The sequence below is a fragment of the Suricata suricatta genome, chromosome 7 (assembly GCF_006229205.1).
Source record: "Suricata suricatta isolate VVHF042 chromosome 7, meerkat_22Aug2017_6uvM2_HiC, whole genome shotgun sequence".
Taxonomy (NCBI): domain Eukaryota; kingdom Metazoa; phylum Chordata; class Mammalia; order Carnivora; family Herpestidae; genus Suricata; species Suricata suricatta.
Window position 1 is genome coordinate 126556871 of NC_043706.1, and position 25563 is coordinate 126582433.

General features: G+C 40.4%; 1 protein-coding gene across 1 annotated transcript in view; it reads left to right on the plus strand.

The window, feature by feature from the left end:
* RAB32 (RAB32, member RAS oncogene family) overlaps positions 1-21246 on the plus strand; it is a 31227-nt gene extending 9981 nt beyond the window's left edge. The window contains exons 4-6 of the mRNA XM_029943247.1: positions 3-236; positions 15723-16000; positions 20084-21246. Coding sequence (XP_029799107.1) covers positions 3-236; positions 15723-16000; positions 20084-20233 — 662 coding nt within the window. The 3' untranslated portion in view covers positions 20234-21246. The remainder of the gene's footprint in view (positions 1-2; positions 237-15722; positions 16001-20083) is intronic.
* Positions 21247-25563: the final 4317 nt, after the last annotated feature.

Consider the following 25563-nt stretch of genomic DNA (forward strand, 5'->3'; position numbering starts at 1 on the left):
AGCCGGGGACCGGGTCGTGGGGACGGCGGCGGCCGCCGCGCCCGAGACCCGCGAGCACCTCTTCAAGGTGCTGGTCATCGGCGAGCTCGGCGTGGGCAAGACGAGCATCATCAAGCGCTACGTCCATCAGCTCTTCTCCCAGCACTACCGGGCCACCATCGGGGTGGACTTCGCCCTCAAGGTCCTCAATTGGGACAGCCGCACGCTGGTGCGCCTGCAGCTCTGGGACATCGCGGGTAAGCGGCGGGCAGCGGCCTCCGTCGGGAGCCAGCGGCCACAGAGCCCCACCGGGTCTCCTACCCTCCTTCTCTGTCCTGAGCCTGCACTCGCCTGCCCAGTGGGCATGAAAGAGACAAACTTAGGTTGCCACGCGGAAAGGGACGTGGCTGGGTGGACTCCAGTGGGATCACGACAACTGAACGGGCAGTAGTAGTTGAAGTATTTAAAAGCAGGACAAGATCGATAAATGCATAAATACATAACCCTCGTTAGATGCTTCTACTAAGTCTGCACAAAACCTCTCATTTTTAAGAGTTGGGAAGGTGGCCCTCCACTTCAGTGCTCTCTCTCTCTTTCTTTCCTCTCTCCTCTCTCCGTCTCCTTCCCTTCCCTGAAAAAGCCATGGGGGCTATCCCTGGAGTTTTAACTCTGAATGATGACAAGTTACAATCCAGGAAGAAGAGTTAGAGGAAGGAGTCAGTCAACCAGCTTGTTAAATGTGAAAATGTTAAATGTGAAAAACATTTCACAGATGAGCACAGAAGTTGAAAGATTTCAAAGTGACATTCCTAGTTAGTGACACAAGCAAGACTAGCAACCAGGTTCCTTTTCAGAATGTTTTTCATCACCCACCTTGGAGCCGAGGCCCTTCTTTCTGAGTAAAATTCTGTTCTTCAGATAGGGTGTTCTTCTACGGGAGTCCTTAATGACACCCTGACTCAGGTAGAGATTTGGGAAAGTTGCTCTTGAATCCTTCCTCCCTCCTAAACCAACACCTAACCCCACTCCTGGCCCCCTCGCCATCCCAATATATTGTTTCCCTGGCATTTGCGTTCAGTTGACAATTTGGGAGCATAATACCCCTTTTTGAGGTGGTGGGGTGCATGTTCTCCTTGCTCTGATTTGTGAACATTGAGCTCTCTCTGGTGGGGTGGGTGGAGTGTGGGCATTTAAAAAGACGTAAACTTTTGGAAAGTTTACATATGGAAGTGATACCAAAAGTTACCCTGTTCAGTCACAGTTGGTAAGATGCTCAGTCTGCAATGGAGAATTTGGATAGGAGAATGTTCAGAGCTAGATAGAGACCATCCTTCCCGCTTCACTTCAGATGCATCAACTGTAGAAGGTACGGTCACGGTGCTGGCAATTGTAGGGGGGACACAGATCTGTCTGCTGGGCAGTGTTCTTTTCACCAACAGCTTATAACGTATGAAAAAGCCTTGAAGAATCAACCTACGTATATCTAACCTATATACCCACTTATTCAAGAACAGACTTTACTGCTTCAGATCATGTGAATAAATTTATGTGTGTCAGTGCCTCAGAGAAAGGAAGGTAATTCTCCCTGGGCTCAGCCTTTTTCCCCCCCTTTTGGTTACAGAAAACCAAAAGTTCGTTTGAAAAGTCATCTTTTGAAGTCAGGCTTCTTTTGAAATACTTCCTGCTGTTTCACACAACTCTTAGGAATAGTAGTGCTGCTTCTTGACAGTGTCCTAAATTCTAAAGGTTGCCTCACCCTGTGATAGTCATTCTGCAGGAATCTTCATGGTCGCGACAGATTTCTATGAAGATTTTTACACCCCCTGCTGAGGAGTGTTGTTGACTTTGCCTTATTCTTCTAGCGAAATAATATATTTAGCTATTTTGGCACATTCCTGTTTTTAAGCTTCAAGAAAAAATGCTTGTATTTGGAGACTTGGGGAAGCAAAATCATGAGTAATTTTCTCCCTGGGTATCACTTCTTTTTTTATCCACCTTGAACAGACCTATGCAGTCAGGCAAGAGACATAATCAGTCTTGTCATACTCTGGTACATATTGGCCTGGATGGAATGTGCTCGCACTTTTGCCTAAATGCAAAGGTTGAGCTTTGCCAGGACAAAAAGCAGAATTTTAAGATCTCTAAAAGGGATTCCGGGATGTTTAGTGCCATTCAGCAAGTACACACCAGCTGCTAAAACAATTAGAGGTAATCTAATGAGGTAGTTGCAAATTCCTAGGCTCACCTTATAAATAAGATGATCAGAGATGGTGTCTTCCTATATAAGGAAGGAAATAATTTGGCTTTCACTTGGGGCTTAGGGAGCTACATCATTAACTACGTTTGCTTTGAATATTTGACCTATTAGTGAATCCTAGTTCATACCATTTGAATTAAGTGGTAATGATGTAATGAGGGCAAACTGAAGGCCATTCCAGAAAGTTCCCTGTGGCTAAACATATTTGCCTTATGTAGTTACAACACTGAATCGTCTTTAATTCTCAAAGTTTGGAAATACTCCTTGGTTGCGAAACAGTAAGTAGAGCTGGCCAGTTGATACGATTAACTTAAGGTGTGGCTCTGTTACTAGTTTTTTTGTTACTGCGTTAGAGATGAGAAAGATGGTAAAGGAATTCTGTTGGGTCTCTATGCTTGGAAACTGGCAAGGGGAACAGGGAGGAGTTGTCCAGAGGTTTCCCATAAATGTGGCCAGGCAGTTTAAGCTAAACTTTTCATATTAGGAACCATAGTGACTCTTGGGTACAGGCCTTCCAAATGCTTTCGTATTGTATCAAATGAATGTAGCTGTAAAATACCAGTGCAACTCAAGAGAAGTTTGTGTTAGGCAACTGTCTCTTACCTCATACCTGTTTGAAGAGGACTCTTAACACAGGACTGAAATATTCAGCAAGCTTTTGAAAAAGTTTAATAAAAACTACTAAATTAAGCGGTAGCAAGAGATGTCTCTGATCTTCCTTTTGTTGTTGTTACGTAAATGAACCCATTTATTATGGGCCAGCAATGTATTAAATAGTGGTCTCTCGGGACACCTGGGGGGCTCAGTCAGTTAAGCGTCCCACTTCAGCTCAGGTCATGATCTCACAGGTTGTGGGTTTGAGCCCCACCTTGGGCTCTGTGCTGACAGTTCAGAGCCTGCAGCCTGCTTCATATTCTGTGTCTTCCTCTCTCTCTCTGTTCCTCCCCGCTTGTGTTTGCTCTGTCTCTCTCCCAAAAATAAATAAATAAAAGATAAAAAATGTATTTTTAAATTTTTTTTTTTTTGAGACAGAGAGAGACAGAGCACTTTTCATGCAGGAACCACACTGCCAGATCCCACGGATCTTTTCATCTTTGTTGCCACTGAAGGCAACTTGGCGTACTGGCTTATTTCAGTTTTCTTCACCATATTCCTGACGGGTCCTGTAGTTACAGATGATTTCAACCTTCTCAGTGTATTTAGCCATTTCACTGCAAACTAGGACATTTCCCAGAGCAGTATCTGACCTACCTTTTACTGTGTATTACAGATGAAGTGGTATTCGGCTTACTACTTGTTATAAGTTTGTTGGCAAGTATCGAATTTTCCAGGTAGGTTGAATGGCTTTCTAGGCTATTTCTTTAAAAGAAAAAACAAGTTTGGGGCGCCTGGGTGGCTCAGTCAGTTAAGCATTGGACTCTTGATTTCAGTCATGATCTCACAGTTTGTGATGTGAGTTCAGGCCCCATGTGAGACTCTGCGTTGGCAGCGCAGAGCCTGCTTGGGATTCTTTCTCTCCTTCTCTCTGCCCCTCCCCTTGCTTCCCCTCAAAATACATAAATAAACATTAAAAAAGAAAGAGAAAAAACACCTTTGTCCATTTAGATCTAATATAAGTCAGTCTTCCTGTGTTTGATGAAGTGATTTGCTTTTGTAGGGGAGACAAAACTTTATCTCTGCCTTCTTAGAGTTTTCGCAGAGCTTTCTCAGAGCCTGAAAATTTAAAAGAATTAAATCAATCTGAGACAGATTGACAGCAGAAATTTATCTCACCTAAGTTTTACATGACACGGGAGTCCTCATAAGAAAATGAACACCCAAAGAAGTGACAAAACCTAAATGCTTTTATTATAGCAGGTTGAACAAAGAGAGGGAATTGTGGAAAAATAACTAAAATATATGGGGCGGCTAAAGGAAAATAAGAGTTATTTTGTAAGGTCTGTTTATAGAGAATTCTCCCAGCTTCAGCTCCTGTCCCTGGTGATAAGAATGTTTCTCTCCTCCTGGTAGAGAGAGGACATCTCTCACATGGGGGTTTTCTCGTCTGCTTTCAGGAAGAAACAAGGGAGATTGGAGCCCCCTTCTTTTTTTTAATGTTTTTTAAAATTTAAAAAAAATTTTTTAAATGTTTTTAAATTTTTTTAATGCTTTTTATTTATTTTTGAGAGACAGAGAGAGACAGTGTGAGCAGGGGAGGGTCAGAGAGAGAGGGAGATACAGAATCTGAAACAGGCTCCAGGCTCTGAGCTAGCAGTCAGCACAGATCCCGACGCGGGGCTTGAACCCACGAACCATGAGATCTGACCTGAGCCGAAGCCAGATGCTTAACCGACTGAGCCACCCAGGCGCCCCTAATGTTTTTTAATATAGTTCATTTGTTTTTGAGACAGAGCACGAGTGAGGGAGGGGCAGAGAGAGAGGGGGAGACACAGTATCTGAAGCAGGCGCCAGGCTCTGAGCTGTCAGCACAGAGCCTGATGCAGGGCCCAAACCCACGAACCATGAGATCATGACCTGAGCCGAAGCTGGATGCTTAACCAACTGAGCCACCCAGGCACCCCTGGAGTCCCCTTCTGACACTTGCTCTGTTTTCAAAGTACCTTTAGTTCAAAATAGTCCTTATGCCAAAGTGGCATGGGGGACTGGTCTCTTTTGCCACCCTTCACTTTTTTAGGATTAGTATTTCTCTATAAAAATCTGAGTAAAAATATTCTGTAAAAACAACAACAACAAACTTTATACCAAAGAACAAATCAGGAAATTCTACTCTGAAGTTCACGTAAATAGTATTTACCAGTGTGTAAAATGCATGGTTGGAAGACATTATCAATTATATAAACTATACTTAGAATCACTGTTTTTTTGATTCCCATCCTAAATTAGAACGTTGGTCCTGTTTTTCTTGTTCCATCTCCCACAGTGGGCAGTCACTGTACCTTATGATCTCTTCTTGTCTTTCTTAACTCTCCTCCAGCCCTCATGAGCAAGAATCTGGAATATTAATCTCCAATGCTTTCTTGACCTTCAAAATATCTACTAGTCAAGAATTATTAATATTCAGGTTTTTTTTAAATATGCAGAAGCAGTGCTCTGAGGAATTAGTCTATGGTGATTTGTAGTCTCCATTTTCAACACTGAATATTATAATGACTTTCCAATTACTTAATAACTCATTTAAAGGCATTTTTAAAATCTTCATTATATCTGACTTCTGTACAGTCTTGTTGTCCTTAGCCTTATACAGACTTAAATGCTGCGGTGAATTACAAACAAAACCTACCATTCCATTTTACGTCTTTTTTTTTTTTTTAAGTTTATTGATTCATTTTGAGAGAGAAAGAGAGAGAGGGGAGGAGAGAGAATCCCAAGCAGGCTCCCAGCTGAGCAAAGCCCCATCATGGGGCTTCATCCCATAACCCTGGGATCATGACCTGAGCTGAAATCAAGAGTCGGGCATTCAACCCACTGAGCCACCCAGGTGCCCCCATTTTATATCTTTACATCTCCCTCAGGTTGTCAGTCCTGAGACTCCTTCGTGTGCTCCAGTCTGGATTTTGCATCTCCGATTTCCCAGGAAGGATGGTCAGCGTAACAACATATTTCCATATGCCTGTTGCCTTTTTTTTTTTTTTAACATGTTACCATTCTCTGTTGTCTCAATTGGCACACATAAGCTGAAAAGTGCCCAGGTTATGGTAGAGAGAGTGGAACATTAATAAAAGTACTAAAATTTGACTTTTTCCCCATTTTCCTAATCATTCTACTATTTGAATTGAACTATATAGGCTTTGAGATATCCCATAGTCTAAATACAGAGAGGTATAATAACTTGACCAAAGAAACACAGGTAATTGATGGCACTGTATGAAGACATTTCTTCTGACTCTGAAATACAAAAACAAGCTTTTAGTTGTTTAGTGAATTTTTGGTTCACTGGTGTCAAAACAATCTAAAGAGTGTCATCTAAGAGTCTAATAGACTCTTGTCTAAATTAGCAAATGTTCTGGTCATCTGTGTAGTAGCCCACATGATTCATATTTTATACTTTGTGTAATAATTACCATCTCTGGGGTGCTTGGGTGGCTCTGTGGGTTGAGCATCTTGACTTCAGCTCAGATCATAATGTCACAGTTTGTGCGTTCAAGCCCTGCATCAGGCTCGGTGCTGACAGCTCAGAGCCTGGAGCCTGCTTCAGACTCTGTGTCTCCCTCTCTCTCTGACCCTCCTCTGCTCACACTGTCTCTCTCTCAAAAATAAATAAAACATTGGGAAAAAATTTTAAAAATATATTAATAATTACCATCTCTTTCTGTTATCAGTCCAGAATTTCCGGTTATTATACTCTTCTTAATTATAAAACACTGAACTTCCTATGTAGATACTTTTGGGGTGGCTCCATCACTTTTAGGGGGCATTTTGAAAGATTCTTTCTACGCTGTGGACTTTCTGAAGATAACAAAGCTGTTTTATTGATATATGCTTGTCAAGCACAAGCAAGGAAAAGCAAGGTAATAATTATAGATGCTTGCATGGTCTGCTCTATGATCTTCCTGATTAAACCTGTAAACCATGCATTATTTTGAGAGACAGTGTTACTTTCAGATATATCTTAGGAGAAATTTCATCCATTATGTATATGTTTTCTTGACTTTGTGATTCTCTTATGCTTCCGATACAGAAATTTCGGGGATTTATATTCTATTTTAAACTGTACCCAGGATTTTTGTTTCTGTCAGATATGGTAAGGCCAACATACCAGAAGATGGTCACCATTGAAAAGATGGTTTGTTACCCATGGATCCCAAGAATGGGGAGCATCCACCCCATGCAAGACCACATGGGGAAGCACCAGGGTTGGTCACGAGGCAGAAGGAGCAAGGGATAAGCACAAGCTAGAGCCTTTTTTGTGTCTTTTGCAAGAAAGCAGCACAGGAAATTAGAGTAAGCTTAGGACTGGCGAGTTTGATCTATGTCAGTGGGCATTGGGCTACAAGAGTGGTTCCTATTTGTTTAGTACCTGGCCATGGGTGATTTAGGGCAGGCAGATAGTGTCTTAGACTTCAGGAGCCTGAGAAAAGGGGACAGAGAGATGGTAAGGACTCCGGATTGGTTGGTTTGCCTATCAAAGAGGTCCTTTCAGCAGGTTGTCTGCTGCCTCTAAGAACTAGCTAACCCTGGGAGAGGCAGGCTCTCTGCTGGTCCACAGGCCCCCAAGAGGTCAAAGAATTATAAAATAGAGAAAATAAAAAGCATTATGAATACATATTTTTAGGCATTTGTTATAAAAGATTGAAAGATAAAGAAAGTGCTCTTCCAAAGAAGAAAACTTTGAAAGTCTGAGATTAATGGCCCAGGGATAGTATATCCTGAAACTTGTGATGATTTCACATACAGTCGACACAGAAGAAGTAGAGAGTGGGCTGGCGCTCCTGCATGGCTTAGTCGGTTGAGCATCCGACTCTTGATTTCAGCTCATGATCTCATGGTCCTGAGATTGAGCCCCATGTCAGGCTTCATGCTGAACATGGATCCTGCATGAGATTCTCCCTCTCCCTCTCTCTCTCTCTCTATCTCTCTCTCTTAAAAACAAAATAAGTAAACATTTTTTTTAAAAGGAGAGAGTGGGCTAAGTGGACAAGTCTAGGTTGTGTTTTGGCTGCAGAGATCTGGATGGCGAGATCAGTGTAGACATAAATATTGGGGGTTGCAGATTTCTGCAAGGTGAAGTAAAAAATGCTTTAGAATTCTACTCAGTTGTATTTTCAAAAGTGCTTTGTGCACTTTTGCAATCAAGGAAGCTGAACACATGTACTTTCTTTACTCTTGTTTTGAGAAAGATGAACCACATAAATATAAATGGACAGTTAGGGGTTAAGTTTATGGATCTTTATTGGTTTTTCTAGCCAACACATGGCCTTATGTTCTCCACTTCCACCTTCTTTCCATCCACTTCTGTCCAGATATTTTCCTTAAGCCTCCTCTGTAGTGATTTTTTTTATTACCTCTTGACGTTAAGCTAAATATATTATTTTATGTTAGTGTGACTCTATGGAGGTGCTTAGAATGCAGATTCGTTAGCATCAACTGTGTCACTAGATTTGGCTTCCTCTGGCACACATCACTGTGCATCGTGATTTAGCAAAGAGGTGAACTCTCTCACCTGGTAGGTCTGTGGCTGGACAGTCCACGGCTGCTGCACAGAACCACAGTGGCTCCATGGACTAAAGCTGATGTTGCACCACGCAGCCATTCCTTGGTCATATTCCCTGTCTTTGTGGTTCAGTCAAATATGCATGTCTTGCTGCAAAGGCAGCTAGGAAATCTAGGGCTTCATTTATTTATTTATTTTTTAACTGAACTCATTGCCTTCCCAAATAAAATTCCGTGAGGAGATATTAGAATAGGCAACTAGCAATCCTCTGTACTAACCAAATCAGAATTCCTAGAGGTAGGGCCTGGAAATTCGCAATGTTGCAAACACCATGTGTGATCTGATTTACCCTGCAGTGGAGAAGAGGTTGTTCTGTCACTGGCTCTGCTGCATCCTGGAGATAGATTCATCCTCTCACCCCGCTCACTGAGTTCTCAACTTAACGGGGCAAGCCTGTCTGCCCTCGGCGCTCCCCCACGCTCCCCTTCCATGACCCATGAGTTCTTCTCAGTCCCACCTCACCTGCTCCTCATCCGTGGGGCTTTCTCAAGAGCCTCCCTCTACGGGTAGTATATATTCAGACACAAGAGCATTTACTGGACAGAGATGGCACATTTCTTGCTCTTGTTGAATAACTGGGTAAGAAAGGAAAAAGCTAGTATCTTGAACTTTTAGAACTACTATGACTTTGAACAAAAAAGATATTTTGATTTTATTCCTTGTTTCAAATTGATCAAAGTCAGATATTCTTTTTATAGTCACCACAGAGTAAGGCCTCACACAGGGACTGAGTACCACTGCAGACTTCTCTTCCCCCTCCTCTCCCGTCCTATGACTCAGCATGCTGGGGATTCCCGCATTTTCTTTATGCATTTGTGGAAAGTACAATCTGTGAATAATAACATTTTCTTGGTGTGAACTTAGAATGGTTGGTTGACTACTTCCCTGAGAGCATTCTTTATAGTTCTTGTCTAAAATTAAGAAAAAAGGAAGTCCAAGTTCTATAGAATGCCAGTGCAATTCCAGTGTGAATGTGAAAGTCTCCCCCTTAGTTTGGCCCTTACCCCTTTTTTCAACTTAGAAAGGACTAACTCCTGAGGTGTAGTGATAGATTAGTAGTGGAATGCATCATTCCCATTCCAGCACTGCTGGAAATTGTGTCTAGAGATTAAGTACCTGAAGCTGCTGCGTCCATTGATGGTGAGCCTGACTCTGACTAGGCCGATTGCTGTGGGATCTGGGCATTGCTGCATCTGCCCTGAAAGTCACAGTATAGAAATAAAGGAATGAAGATAACTATTTTCGTGACAAAGAAGCATTTGAAAGGCATTTCTCGATAATATGTCTTTTAAAACTACTAATAAGATTAGCTTACTTACCTCAGTGAATAGCATTCCTTTGTTTGAGAGTATAATATACCTTTCATATCTCTGATTACACCTAATACCCCATGGTTCAGTTTGTCTATTTCCTCAAATAGATTGTGAGCTCCTTAGAAGAGGAAGTCATGTTCATTGTTTCATGATATTCACCAGTGTCTGGCACAGCGCCTGGTACATGGAAGGAACTTAATACACATTTTGTAGTGGAGATCAAATCTAGATATGATTTGGGGGCTGTACAAGTCAGGAGAGCTTAGGTTACATTGGAGTTCCAACAACATTAAAAATGTCAATGGCTTGAGATAATTATTCCTCACTCTTTCTTCACGCCCAAAGTGAGGGCAGAGTTTGGGGTGGTGGTAGAGATGTCAAGGCTTTTTCACTGAAACTACCAGAAGGCTCAGACTAATGGAGGCTCTACTATCTCATGATACTCTCATCAAAATTCGGGTTCCAGCCTGCTGCAGCAGGACAAGGACACTGTCAGCCAAGTTCTGCTTAAAAGTGACACTTCCGTTCACATTTGATTGGCCAAGACTAGTTCATAGCTGTGCCTAACCTAGTGGGGGCAGAAGAGTGTGCTCCTTCACACATTTACAAGTGGAGGACAATGGAATATATTCATGAACATTAGTTTTGTTTTCCACTTTGTTTTAGGCAATAATAAGGGAATAGATAAAATTGCCCAAGGAGAAATAATAACACAGTTATAGGGTACAGCTCTTAACTCCAGTGGCAAAATTTATGTTATTTTCCAGTTTAACACCTGGGAGGGCTTAACATATCTATATATACATTTTTTTTAATTTTTTAAAAAAAGTTTCATTTTTATTAGAGAGAGAGAGAGAGACAGTGTGAGCAGAGGAAGGTCAGAGAGAGAGGGAGACACAGAATTCAAAGACAGGCTCCAGGCTCTGAGCTAGCTGTCAGCACAGAGCCTGAAGCGGGCTTGAGCCCATGAACCCTGAGATCATGACCTGAGCAGAAGTCGGATGCTTAACCGACTGAGCCACCCAGGTGCCCCATTTTTTTAATGTTTATTTATTTTTGAGAGAAACAGAGACAGAATACGAGAAGCAGAGGGGTAGGGAAAGAGGGAGGGACTGAAACTGAAACAGGCTCCAGGCTCTGAGCTGTCAGCACAGAACCCGACACGGAGCTCGAACCCACAAACTGTAAGATCATGACCTGAGCTGAAGTCAGACACTTAGCTAACTGAGCCACCCAGGCACCCCCACATCTATATATTTAAACCTTTGACACCAAAATAGTTAAATCTAGGTTTTACCTGGTTAGGTGTTTTTGGAGAACAACTCTCAATTTTATGTTAAGATTATTATTTTAAATGAATTCATTGTCTTTTTCTTTATTCTCTAATTAAAGATTGTTTTAAGTTCATTTATTTTGAGAGAGAGAGAGAGCGTAGAGGAGGGGCAGAGAGAGAAGGAGAGAGAGAGAATCCCAAGCAGGCTCCGCACTGCTAGCACGGAGCCCAGTATGGAACTCCATCTGGGATTCGAACTCATGAACCATGACATCATGACCTGAGCCAAAACTGAGAGTTGACACTTCACTGACTGAGCCACCCGGGCGGGCACCCATCTCTATTTTCTAATTAAATGTTACATATTTTAGAAATTTGTATTTTTTAGGTTTTTTTGACCAGTTCAAGATTATCCCTGAAGTACTAGTGGATTACTTCAGAATTTTTTAAAAAGATGATGAACTCAGTAAAATAGGAAGTGTATTTCACTATTCTGTTGGAAAGTAAGCTATTTTCCTGAATGCTTCGCTTGGCCTTTTGATGCTGGATTATTTATATTTGATCCCCATTGCTGTCTGGATTCAGTGATTGAAGAATCTTTAGCAAATAATTATAACATTAAAGTTATCACACAGAAATTGAAAACATCAGATGGAAGAGCCGGAAGATCCCCAAAAACCTGTAAAGACACTTATTTAGTCAGATAGAGTTACTTGCCTGGGATTGCTTGACCTTTGGGTGCTTGGTATTATTTTAAAAAATGTGTTTTTAATGTTTATTCACTTTTTTGAGAGACAGAGACAGAGCGTGGGCAGCGGAGGGGCAGAGAGAGAGGGAAACACAGAATCCAAGGCAGGCTCCAGGTTCTGAGCTGTCAGCACAGAGCCCAGTGTGGGGTTCAAACCCACAAACTGTGAGATCATGACCGGAGCTGAAGTCGGACACACAACTGACTGAGGCGCTCCTGGGTGTTTGGTGTTTTGATTGTCTGGTACATCTGTGCTTTCCTCAAGTGCATTTTCCCCTGCAAACTGTTTTTACCAATACAATTGACAGCATATAACTAGCTAATAGTTTAAGGTTTTGCTATGTTTAATCGCACCATTTTAAAAAGGATACTCAGGCTTTCATCATGTAATACATTTATTGAACACTTAACGCTAGTTAACATTTACACAGTGCTTATCATGAGCCTGACATTTTACTTTTTTGAACTTAAAGTATAATTTACATACACGCACCTTAAGTCCTTCATGAATTTTTATATACCACTGTCAGTTCAAGGTATAGCCTATGCCCTAACCTTCTAGAATAGAGGTAGCAAATACTTTAGGTTTTATGGGCTATTCGCTCTTTGTTGCGACTACTCGACTCTGCCATTGTAGAATGAAAACTGATGTAGAAACCCATAAATGGATGAAGGCAATAGTATTCCAGTAAAATTTTAGCCAGGTTTGACCATGAAATTATAGTTTGTCTATTGTACTCTGCCCTAAAAGACTCTTAGGCAGGCATTTTGCATTAAACCTTCCCAGTGACCATCTGAGGTAAGTATTACTTTTTATAGCTTTATTGGTATATAATTGACAATACAACATACTGTACAATTTGATACTTGACATGTAAACACTAGTGAAACATCACTATAATCAAGATTGCAAAAGTATTTCCTCTTACCCTCTTTGAGCCCATCTTTCTGCTTTGCCCAAGACAATCACTGATGGACTTCCTCTAAGACACTATAGTTTTTATTTTTAAGGATATGATATAAGTGCATTCATACTGTATTACCTGTTCCCTCTCTGGTCTAGTTTCTTTCACTCATCATAATTATTTTGAGATTCATCCATTTTGTTATTTTTATCCATAGTTTACTCCTTTCCTTTCTGTTGTTATATTCTATTGTATGAATATACCATACTTTGTTCATTACTGTTTTGGCTATTAAAAATAAAGCATCTATGAGCATTCATGAACATGACTTTGTGTATATATGTGCTTTCATTTTGTTTGGGCAAATACCTAGGAGTAGAATGTGTTGATTATTTGGTAAATGTGTGTTTAAATTTTTAAGAAACTGTCAAATTGTTTCCCAAGTGGATGTACACTTTTAAATTCTTATTCTTACCATGTGTAAGAGTCTTTATTGCTCCGCGTCTTCACCAATACTTGGTAAAATCAGACTTTTTATTTTAGCCATTCTTGTGGGCATGAAGGGGAAGCTGGTTGTGATTTAAAGATTTATTTTTATTTTTTAAGTTTTAGAGAGAGCGTGAACAGAGGAGAAGGGTGGGGGGTAGAGAGAGAAAGACAGAGACAGAGAGAGAGAATCTTAAGCAGACTCCATGTTCAGCACAGAGACTGATGTGGGGCTCAATCCCAAACCCTGAGCTGAAATCAAGATTCAGACACTCAACTGACTGAGCCACCCAGGCACCCTCGTTGTGATTCAAATTTGCATTTCTCCTATAATTAATGCTCCTAGGCATCTTTTCCTCTGCTTATTTGTCATTGTATGTGTTCCTTTTGCTTACTTTATTTATTTGATTTTTTATCTTCTTACTTTGGAGTTTTGAGAGTTCTTTGTATATCCTGGGTATAACTCCTTTACCAGATAGAGGATTTGCGTTGTTTTCTCCCAATTTGTAGCTTTCCTTTTCATTTGCTTAATAGCATAATTGACACTATTTTGAATAGCCATATAGTGTGGTTTTTAGAAAGCACACTCTGAGACTATCAGAGAGTTTTGAACCCTAACCTTGGAACCTAACTTGATAATTCTAAGCCACAGTGTCCACCTCGAAAATTCCTTGTCATACACATTTCTGATTTTTGTATGTTTTACCAGAAAGTTTATGTAAAGACAAATTTGAATATGATTTAGTATGATAGTTTGAAAGGAATATTTTTATAGATTTATAGATGACTCAGTAAACAAAGCAGCAGTCACTGAAGCATAATTGTTCTTTATTACTTCTGGATTTCTATGCTTTTACTAGTGGCTCCCTACCCTCTTTTCTAAATTGATAGTCCAAATGAGTACTTTCTTATAATATGAAATAATCCTGTAATCTGGACTATCTTAATGAGGCTAATTTCCCTTGTTGCCATAGTCATTTTGTATTTAATAATTAAATTTATAAAAATAAAAATTGGTAGTATGTGTTCTCTAGTTAAAATTGAAGTCACAACGACATTGATGCATCTATGTAGTTTTTTTGCAGAAGAGTGATACAGACTTTTATCCTCTGTGTCATGCTGTGTGTGATTATGAAGTGCATGTGTAAGAAAAATGGTACAATGCTAACTTCTTATAAATGTGATCAAATTGTGATCAAATACCTATGTAGTTGGCTGGGCAGATTTACATTACCAATAAAACATAAATATGATAGTGGGGTTTCATATGTGACTGTCAGAATAAAATTCAGACATCTGAACTATCATAGTACAAGTTCAGACAAGCCCATATGAAGAGTTACCACAAACTGAAGGAACTTCAAGTTTATCCATTTAAGCTTGCCTGTTGTGTTCTTCTCCCATTATTTCCTTAAGCAGTATCTAACGTTGTATGATGCTCCAGTAGTACTTGGAGGAGAAAGAATATTTTTTGTGGGTAGCTTTGCATTTGTTACTGTCAGTGAAATGTAGATAAAGTGTTTTCTCATCATGTGTTCTAACAGGAAAGTGTCCTGTCAGCTTTGTTTTTATCATTGATCAGAGTTTCACATCTTAGATTCGCATTGGTTGCCAGTCATATTTCCTTAGTACCCTGGTCAGTAGTCTGACAGACTGAAGTGAAGGTAAGTGCCTTAGAAGTCAAGGCAACTGCAAGATAGTTTGGAATGGCTGGCAGCAGGGGTGCATGGGACTCAGAGGACCTGGGTTCTAGTCCTGTCTTAGTACTACCATAATCCTGGCCAAGCAGCTCTTGGTGAGGTTTCTCACCTGTCAGATGAAGAGAAGGGTCCTTCCTATGTCAAAGAACAGTGTGATACCAGACGGAAAGAGAAAACTTTGCAAAGTCCTGTGTGGTATGTGAAGCAGTAGGATTGTCCCCAAACTATTAAACATGTTAAGTTATTTTAAAAGTATGATATTCGAAGAACTCTGCACTTGATCCTTCTTTCAGTCACACAGATAATTGTGCCACTTTTTGTTAGTAGGTTTGCACGCATCTGCCTTCTTAGAAGATAGCAATCTTGCAAGCAGCGTGCAAAGTGGGTACAAGCTAGAGATGGGGACAAAGATGAGCTCCTTTATCTCTTATCCAGTCCTAGTCTTTTTGACTGCGTTTTACCCACCATACTTATCTTCTTCCTGCCAGCTTCACTTTCTTCTAGTCTCATCTTTTCTCCCCTCCACTCCCAGCTTTCTTTTTCTCTTTAGCACTTCTTCTCTTAGACTGGGGGAATGTGAGGAGAAATGCTGGGCTCTGTAGTTTTAAGCGCTGTCATCTGGAGGTTTATGGAGCATGTGTTGTGTACACATAGAACATACTAGTTAGTTGTGTACTCACACCACATGACTGGCCACGTGGTTCTGTGCATCCTTCCTCCCACCAATTTCTTTGCTATGAAATGGGACACCTGCGTTTACAGCACTGTTCCTAGGGTCAGAGGGTTTATATCTAAATGTAGACTCAGTCTGAATTATGAGTTCTTAAACTCTCATTCTGTTTACTTCTAGGGCAAGAGCGGTTTGGCAACATGACCCGAGTGTACTACAAAGAAGCTGTTGGTGCCTTTGTGGTCTTTGATATATCCAGAGGCTCCACGTTTGAGGCCGTCTTAAAGTGGAAGAGTGATCTGGATAGTAAAGTCCATCTTCCAAACGGCAGCCCTATCCCTGCAGTCCTCTTAGCTAATAAATGTGACCAGAAAAAGGATGGTGGCCAGAGCCCTCCCCAGTTGGACCAGTTCTGCAAAGAACACGGTTTCACCGGATGGTTTGAAACCTCGGCAAAGGTGAGGTCTGCTGTGTGTTTGCATCTGCTCCGCTCTTAACTCGTAAATCTGAGCTATAACTAGACAGTATTTAGATGGGTTTATGTGAGTGGGTTTTGGGAGCCTAATAAAAAGCAGAGCATAGCATGGGTGTGTTATAGCTTCCTTCAGCGGACAGCAAAAATGCTTTCAGAATTGGATAGTGGGCAGGTGAATAGAAGGGCATATTTTCCATTGGAATAAAAATCAGCTTGGAAGAAAGAACACTGACATTCTCTGAGTTTGAGCCTTTAAATGGAGCACTTCTGCAACTGGAGTTTTTGGGGGATTAGGGATCTTGCGGAGCACAGGCATTTTTGATGTTTACTGAAGGCTTAACAAAATATAGGAGCCTAGATGACTGGGGCAAATATGCAGGTCATGTGCAGCACTAACAGAAACGGACCTGAGAATGTCAGAGCAGCGATGTGTCCAGATGATGTTTGAAGAGTTTCAGATTAATTGTGTATGAAAGAATTTGAACAGGAAGCAAGTGTCAACGTTTGTGACATGCTTCTTGATGAATAGCAGAGCGAGAATTCTTCCTTTCATCTATTATGGGATAAATATTTTTTGAAGAAAAACAAAAGCACTTAAGTCAGCTGTTAAAAATCTTACCAGTGTAGGTATTCAAGAAAGCAAAAGTGGAATTCACAAGCACAAAATATTCCTGGAGAGGGGACTTGTTTATGCGCATTGGGAATTTCCCACTAGAGGTCAAATAACAATGGGACTTACATAAGAATGATGAAATCTTTGAGAAATCCTGTAATGACAAGCAAAATCCGAAACCAAAAGACTGGCATTTCCTAACATAGTTCCAGCATTTGGGATGTCTTTTGTGGATTTCTTGCAGATTATTTTTTAATTAAAAACAAGTATAAAACACATGTGACTGGATTTATCTACTGGTCTAAGTCTTGCTTATTCGTAGGTTACTTTTAGCTTTGCTAGAAAGCCACCCTCATCACAGAAGACCGTTGGGTGCCACTGATGATCAGAATAATGAGAGGAAAGCCGTGAGAGACTGCACAGCAAAGCTGCTCTGGAGATAATTGGTGATCTTGGAGTCATCAGCAGAACTAGCGTCTGCTGGAGGCAGAAGGTTTTGCTCCTAAGCTAAAGGCTATCTGTCTAAATAAAGACATTCTAGAATCTCAGCATTTCATTTCATGAATAAACAAATAAATGAATAAAAAGTAGCAGCAGTAAAAGCTGCTGTGCACGGGTGGGGGCTGCAGGGACACTTAGCCGGGCAGGAAGGCAGAAATGGCAGAAAGGGGCGGTCACTCTTGGAGGCCCTTGTCCCAAAAGCCGTCCCTCCTTCTGTGGCGTGTCAGTTGGGTAATTTGCTTTACGTCCTAGCTTTGTCGGGAAATACGCAGTGGTATGTGTGATGTTTATTAGAGCAGGAGATCTGGTGGAAGAGATGGCACATATTACCGATAAAATTTCTTCTCTGAGTTTCATTTGAATTAATCACTCAGGTAATAAATCCAGATTTGTCCCCAGAATCTAGATGGAAGATTCCCAAATGATTGTCTCATGTGGCCTGCAGCTTGAGAATGTATAAATCATCAGATTTGTTATATTTGTAGACAGGGTTACATGTGAAGGTGAGAAGGAAAACTCTGATTAACAGAAGTGTCACATACATTCTGTGCTTTGCTACAAATATATTAGCAACGCCTTCTGCAGAATTTCCTTGGTAGTAAACCAGGAATGTTTGAAGAGAATAACAGTAACATGAAATCCAGATTAAAACTTTTAGTCAAGCCTTAAAGTACTGTTCAAGTGTTACTAATGCCTGTATTTCTGAGCTGGCCAGCGCTAACTTCACATCTGATTTCTGCTTGAATTCCAGTGATTTGAATTTTAATGGGAACACAGCCAAAAGACAGTTTTGAATTTGTGAACTTCATCCTTTCATTTTTTAGAGCAAATAATGAATTTCCACCATGAAAATGCATGACGGATTACAACATGGGAATTTCTGTTCCTAGTCAGTTGCTACTAAATGCAGTTAGGGAGCATTGGAGTTCTTTGGGATAATGGAAGGGTGGGGGCCAAGTGACATTTGGACATTCAGAGATCAATACTTTGATTAAAGAAAGCTTGTGTTGATGCTGGAAAAGATACCTGAATAAATAGCACAGGTCTTGCAGGTTTCTCACTGTCTAAGAAAATTATAGTAAATAAGGAAGAAAGCTGGAATGAACCTCATGTTGTTAGATTGAAATTGGAGAGATCTGTATGAACCCAACATTTTACACGTACATATAAATATAGATGTTTCTGTGTATGTATGTGTTTCTACATATGCATATTTGCATAAACAGACAGATAAACGTAGAAACAGATGTCTACATGTCTGTGGATGCATACATATATTTACTAGCTCTTTCTGCTCAGAGGGCTTAGGCCAATAACATCACAGATCTGGTGAGTATACTGGTCCGTAGAATTTGGTTTTTAAATACTGTTCTCCTATGAAAAGAACAGGGGTTTCGTGGAGAAATGATTGATTCCGGGACTAGTGGGACAAATAAAGATGCACCAGAGATATTTTGTGGAGCCAGAAACTAAGGAAACACAAAATGATGGAGACATGTCAAAAAGACACGGGACCGTACTTATAAAAGCTCCAAAAATGCAAGACAGTTTGAGCAACAAAGCAAGTCACTATTGTAATGGATCTAATCTATGGAATAAACTAATACTCCATGACATGAATAAACCAATTAATAAGTAGAGGAGAAGAGAAAACTCTTCCTGACAGAATCCCAACTAATACATGTAAAGGGAATAATGGAAATAGAAAGTCCCTTTTAATCACCATGGTAATAAATGTTTTAGGGGAAAAATTAATTAATGGTCAAGTTAATGGGTAAAACTATGGTAGAAAAAAAAACAGGTGATTTACATATAGGAACTTACTAAGTGCAAAGGATAAATAGTAACTGTTCAGTGGAAAAGCCTGGCAGACGTGACTTTAAGCAAGCGCCTCTTTGTGCACAGAGAAGGACACATCACTTCTTCCTGCCAGTAATGCATAACTTAAGTTTAATGATACGAAACACCAAACAAGCCCAAACTGAGGGATGTTTTCTGGCCAGTAGTCTACAAGAGTGTCAAGGTCGTGAAAGGGAAGGTGACTCAAGAACTGTCCCAAGTTAAAGGAGACCAAGGAGACATGAGCATGAAATACGGCTGGTCACCTGGATAAGAAAAAAGGGCGTTCAGACGATGGTGAAATTTGAATAAGGCTCATAATTAATGCCGACACTATTATCTAGTTTCCTGATTTTATCTGGAAATCTGGATTTCTAAGATGTTAATATTTTAGGAAGATGAGTGAAGGGTATGTAGGAATGTTTACTATTTTTGCAATTGTTGTGCAAACCTGAAATTATTTAAAAATGAAGTTACTTAAAAAAATAAGCCCAGATTTTGCTATGCGTTGTGTATTGAATGACAACTAATAAATCTGTCACACAAATGTTGTGATACTTTATGACTCATTAGGATATTTTTAATGGACATCACACCCACCACATTGTTTCAGGTTAATTTACACATGACAGTTGGGAGTAATAATCTGCACTCAGAGATGGGGGACGACATAATACGTTTATGGTATTTCAATGTGGTATGAGACCTTGACATTCTTCTTCATAATGTATCCTGAATAATTGACTTAGATGTTCGAGGGTAGGAAGGTTGTCACCTTAGTGCTTTCATTTATGTGAGTGGTCCTAACCCAGTGTGGGGTGAAGATTCCTTTTCAACCGTTGAGATATAGTTCATTGAATCTCCGAGGCAAGAAGTTTGAAACAGGAACATCAGAAAGGGTGATCATTTGTGAAAAGAAGAGAGTTCCCTAGCCACATTACTCAATGGCATTGAACGCTTAAGGCTTAACCCTTTAGTACGGGAGAAGAAGATGGTAGCTCCTGTATTATAACGTCCCCTCTGACACACTCTGCTAGTCCCATTAAGACTCTTAAGGCTTACTTCTAAGCATTAAAGCTAAGAATTGATCGTGTTCATCATTCTGCCTTACAGGATAACATAAACATAGATGAGGCCGCGCGGTTCCTAGTGGAGAATATCCTCGCAAACCACCAGAGCTTTCCTAGTGAAGAAAACGACGAGGACAAAATCAAACTGGATCGGGAGACCTTGAGAGCAGAGAGCAAGTCCCAGTGTTGCTGACATGGCTTCCGGCCCCCGTGCGGCGCGCAGCCTGACCCGGCGGGAGCCAATCCCGGGAAGGGACAGGGGCGGACGTGCTGCTCTGTGCAAATCTTCCCAGGGCTGCCCTTCAAACGAGCGCGCCGGGTTTCCTTCAGGTTGTCTAGATGTTACTTTGTACGGAAGGACTGCGATGGCACCCCGGGAGCCTACGCCGACACGGCGTGTGGTCAGGGGGCTCTGCCGGCCACCCCACACCTGAACACGGGAACACTCAGGCCTCCACGGTGGTTGCCATGTAGTCAGGATGATGTTTCCGTCCTCCTTAACATCCTTCTAAAAGGATGCTCCCTCAGGATTTGGGAAGACTTTCAAGTTGTGCCTTTTAGCGGAAGCTCCGGGTGGTCAGGGAACCTGACCTGAGGTCTTCCAGTAATTTTGGGGGCCTGGGTTTTTATCTCCACATTCCATTCTCTCCAGGGAGGCTGTCGGCTCTGTTAGTCATGGAAGGCTGTTTTGCAGTCCTTTTTCTACTTAAAACTTTGATACTTCCTGTAAAATTGTTCTCGTCACATTTCATAATGTCATTAGTCTTCGCCTGTGGGGCGTGGCCTGGCTGACGACGCAGGCGCACTGGCGTCCTTGTCCTTGTGAGGGACGCAGGCGCACTGGCATCCTGCCGTCTGGCTGCTGCCAGTTGGAAACCATATAGACGAACATCCCTTCTCTCCTCTTCCTCCCGAGCGTTTCTTTTTGTACCTGAGAGCCTGGCTGCTGTTACTGCTGCAGTTCGCTCTAACTGGAGCTCGTCTTTTCAAATCTCTATTAGTAACAGTAACAGAGAAGTTACTTCAAAGCATATACAATTAAATCTGAGATTCTCTAAGTATGAATTGTGAAAGAAACTAGGTCATGTGTAGTTTTTACGTAAAGTTTTGGACGTTTAAAGTATAGCACATGAGAAAGGGCAGCCTCAGAGTATTTGTATTACCGTTTAACCCAGTTAAGGAAAAGAATAAATATTTTCACTGAAATCTCTCTTTTTTTTAATTAATGTGGTTCTAGAAGGGTAAATGGGGTATACTTTTCTGCCTCAGAAAACTCCGTGTCTGTTCACGTTTTCCTCTTAAGGGACTTGGGGCGTCTGGGTGGTGCAGTTGGTTAAGCATCCGACTTCAGTTCAGGTCATGATCTCACATTTTGTAGATTGAGCCCCCCGTCGGGCTCTGTGCTGACAGCTCAGAGCCTGGAGCCTGCTTCAGATGCTGTGTCTCCCTCTCTCTCTGACTCTCCCCTGCTCAGATTGTGTCTCTCTGTCTCAAAAATAAATAAAATATTTTAAAAAAATTTTTTAAAGGACTTAACACCTTCTGAAAGGTCCAACTTCTTTCTTTCAAAGGAATTTTAAAGGTGTTTGTGACATAATCCAAAGCTAATACAAATGAGGCATTGACCAAATTGTCATATTCATTAATTTGAACATAGGATAGGAAAGATCCATGCATTTATTGACAGCAGGAAAAAAAAATGGCAAGAATTGCCTTTGCTCTGACCACTATTCTGGGAGTAAGTAGTTACATGGGCCATAAAATGCAGTTTGCTCTTCTCATTAAGTCTAAGTTTTGCTTAAGAATCACAAAGGTGTTTCTATGCTCTGCACTTAAGTCAATAAACTCTTTGGTATTTTGGGACATGTATTCTATATAGAATCAGACTTTCTGAAGTTAAGGAAGACAAGACCCTTACTTAAATATTACTTATAGTTAATATAGTCTGTCTTAATTTAAAAAAAAGTATTGCATTAAATCTTTCTTTCTAAGAAGCCTATGTGTCTAAAATGTATAAACCTATACTCTATACTCTAAAATGTTTCTGGTCTTGGTACCAAGTACAACTTCTCCATCTTTCTTTAATTTCAAAGTCCAGTAGTATTAGCAGTATGAAAAGTGGGTGCCAGACCTAAATGGTAGAAATGTAAAGCTTATTCTGGATGGTGGCTGAAAGCGACAAGTCTTCTTGGAAGATTCTTTTATTACATAATTGATTTTCATTTTTATAAGCAATTCATGTTTAAATGAGCAGTGGATTCAAAATCAGGAGTATTGGACTTTGTCAGATTTGTTATCTTAGGATAATTTTAAGGATTGAGAGTACTTTATTTAATGGTTTCTTGAAAAACACTCAGGGTTCCATATGTCAGTGTGTGACAGTGTATTCTATTTATCATTTCTTACACTTTAGAACTAAAACTGAGGATTTTGCTTTACTCCTAAATTCTCACTGCAATTTGTTTTTGTAACTTGAACATAAAATTTGAATTTAGGGTAAGCTACATAAATGGCCAAAGGAGAGAAGAGAATATCTTGATTTCCTAATTCACTTAATTGCTCAGTGGAAGTTCCTGAACCTTCCTTCAGACTTATTTAAATAGTTTTCAACTTAAATAATAAAGTGTTATTGAGATTAAAATCCTTAGCATTACCTAAAACATGAACATTTTTAAAATATAGCATTTTATTTTTATTTCCATTTATATATCCGTGTGAAAAAGCCTAGACACCTGGAGCACCTGGGCAGCTCAGGAGGTTAAGCATCTGACTCTTGATTTCAGCTCCGGTCATGATGTCATGGTTTGTGAGTTCAAACCCAAGTCAGGCTCTGTGATGATGACATGGAGCCTGCTAGAGACTCTCTCTCCCTCTGTCTGTCTCTCTCTTCCACCCTCCCTCCCTCCTTCTTGTCTCTGCCCCTCACCTGCTTACACACTCTCTCCTCAAAATAAATAAATAAACATATAACCATCTAAACACCTTAAACAATGGACAACCAGTATAGATCTGCTTTCATCCACTGAAAAAAATGGAGGCTAAGGGTTCTGAGCGGCTGGACTAATCTCCAAGTGACTATACAATTGGGTAACCTTTGGGAAAATGAATACAAATGGTTTCGTGAATGTCATATCTAAAGAGGATATAAGCACAATTATAACAAGCAACAAACAAAAGAAAATATTTGCAACCCGTTTAATTGGGTGAGGGTCAATTAAACAGGATCATAAAAAACTCTTAAGATAATGAGAAAAACCTGCAAAGAATGTAAAACCAGCATTTTCGGAAGAGGCAATTCATGTGTCAAATCTTGGTAACCAGGAAACATAAAAAAATGAAGCAAAGTATTCTCAGATCCCATAAGAAATGTGTAAGTTTGATTATATCCCCGGTACTGGTGAATATGGGAAAACAGGTGTTCATGACCTTCTATTAGACCAGATTTGATTTGATAGATTCCTCCAAGTTTCCTTCCAGTGTTGCTGTGCACTGATACTCTGTAGCCACATCTTGCAGAGTCAGGGAAGCCACTGTTGTTGGGAAAATGACATTGGAAACAAAGTCTCCTGTCTTCTGGCTCCACAAAGGTACCAGAGGGAGAAAGCAGTGCTATTGAATAGGCATGAAGCCAGAACATATGCATCAGGGGCAAATGTCTAAGAGACTGTGAAGCCCCGTTTGTTTAGGCAGCAGATACAGCCCGCTGCATGCTTGTTCCCACGGTAAACCCGGTAAACTAGAGTTAGTCCTCAGGTAAGGTGACTTGGCAGCACCATTTGTCACACACAGTACATCTTAATTGCACTTGATAATGGGGGTGACCCTCTGTATTAGCTCATTGGCTTTAACCAACCAGAAAATAGCTTCTCATATCTTTGTGCAGGAGGTAGTTGTGCACGTTGGTGTGAGATTTCTACCTTGGCACAAAAATTGAGACATAGGGATGCTATCTTTCTTTATAATTCCATTTCAAAGAGGCTCTCAAAGATGTCCTTGAGGTCAGATGCTTCATTAGCATTAAAAAAGATTTATGTACATATCAAAGAGACAGAAATAATTTGAGTTTTCAAATGTAAATACTCTAAGAAAATGAAGGAGAATTAAGCTTCTTATTTTAATTTGTATTTGCCCTTACTATCCAACCTGAGTAAACATTTGCTTATGTAACCAGGAATAATACAGAGAAGATTGTTCACTATAGCATTGTTTTTGCAGGCATGCATTAATGCAAAAATAAAATAATAGTAACAGTAGTCTACATACTCATAGGGGAAAATAAAATGGAAATTGTATACTCATATAAGAGATACTGGGCAGCAGTTTGTAATATTAAAAAAAATGTATTTATGGGGTGCCTGGGTGGCTCAGTAGGTTAAGCTTCCGACTTTGGTTCGGGTCATGATCTCACAGTTGGCATGTTCAGGCTCTGCTGCTGGCTCTGTGCTGACAGCTCAGAGCCTTGAGCCTGCTTCAGATTCTGTCTTTCTCCCTCAATCTCTCTCTCTTTCTTTCTCTCTTTTTCTCTCTCCCTCTCCCTCCCCCACTCATGCGCTGTGTATCTTAAAAATAAATAAACATTTAAAAAATTAAAAACAAATGAATGTATTAAGAATTTAAATGCTGTGTGAGCCATTTAGAAAGGTAAATACCAAGTTCCTAATTGTAATTCCTGATAGTAAGAATTGTGGATGTCAGTTAAGGCTGACTTGAGCTTTTGAGATAATGTCTGCATTTTTATGGTGGAAGCATTTTACTGTGGTAAGTATGTTTCTTACACTATCACTGAAATCAAGGAGCATTCCTTTTGGAGCCCATTACTTTAAAAGATAAGAGGCAGAGGCACCCCTGGGTGGCTCCGTAGGTTAAGAATCAGACTCTTGTTTTTGAATCAGGTCATGACTTCAGGGATCTTCTCCCCAACTCACACTCTTTCTTTTTCTAAAAAAAAAAAAAAAAAGAAAAGAAAAGAAAAAAGAAAAAGAAAGAAAAAGAAAATAGCGTTAAAAAATGCTTCGAATTATCTTTACTTTTTACTACATTTAGTAACCATCTATGATTTTGCCCTTCTCAGATCTTACGTATACTTGTTTACTCCCTAAATCACTTAACTTTCCTAAGATTAATAGCTTGAGTTATTCAGCTCCGAGTTAAAAATGTACATTTGCGTGGGGTGAATTTTGGTTGATATTCACTCTAGCCAGTGTGCAAGAATAGACAGAACAGGCTTCACAGGCATGTGAAATCATATCAACTACCCATTTCTTTTATCCAGGATTTTGTTCCGAAAGGTGAATATCTGAAGCCACCATGCTTATTTCTGATTCTTCACGTTCTGTGTTTATGGTGGGAGAGGAGGTAGGAATGTGGGGGATAAAGGTTCGAGGTGCATATAAGATACCGCTGGAGCCGCGAACATACTAGTAATTCAGTCTCCTGCCTCCCCAGAGCCCCCTGAATGCCATGTGGTCCTGCCAGTCTGTTGGCATTTCTCAAACCAAACCCATTATCTTTCAATCTTCCTAC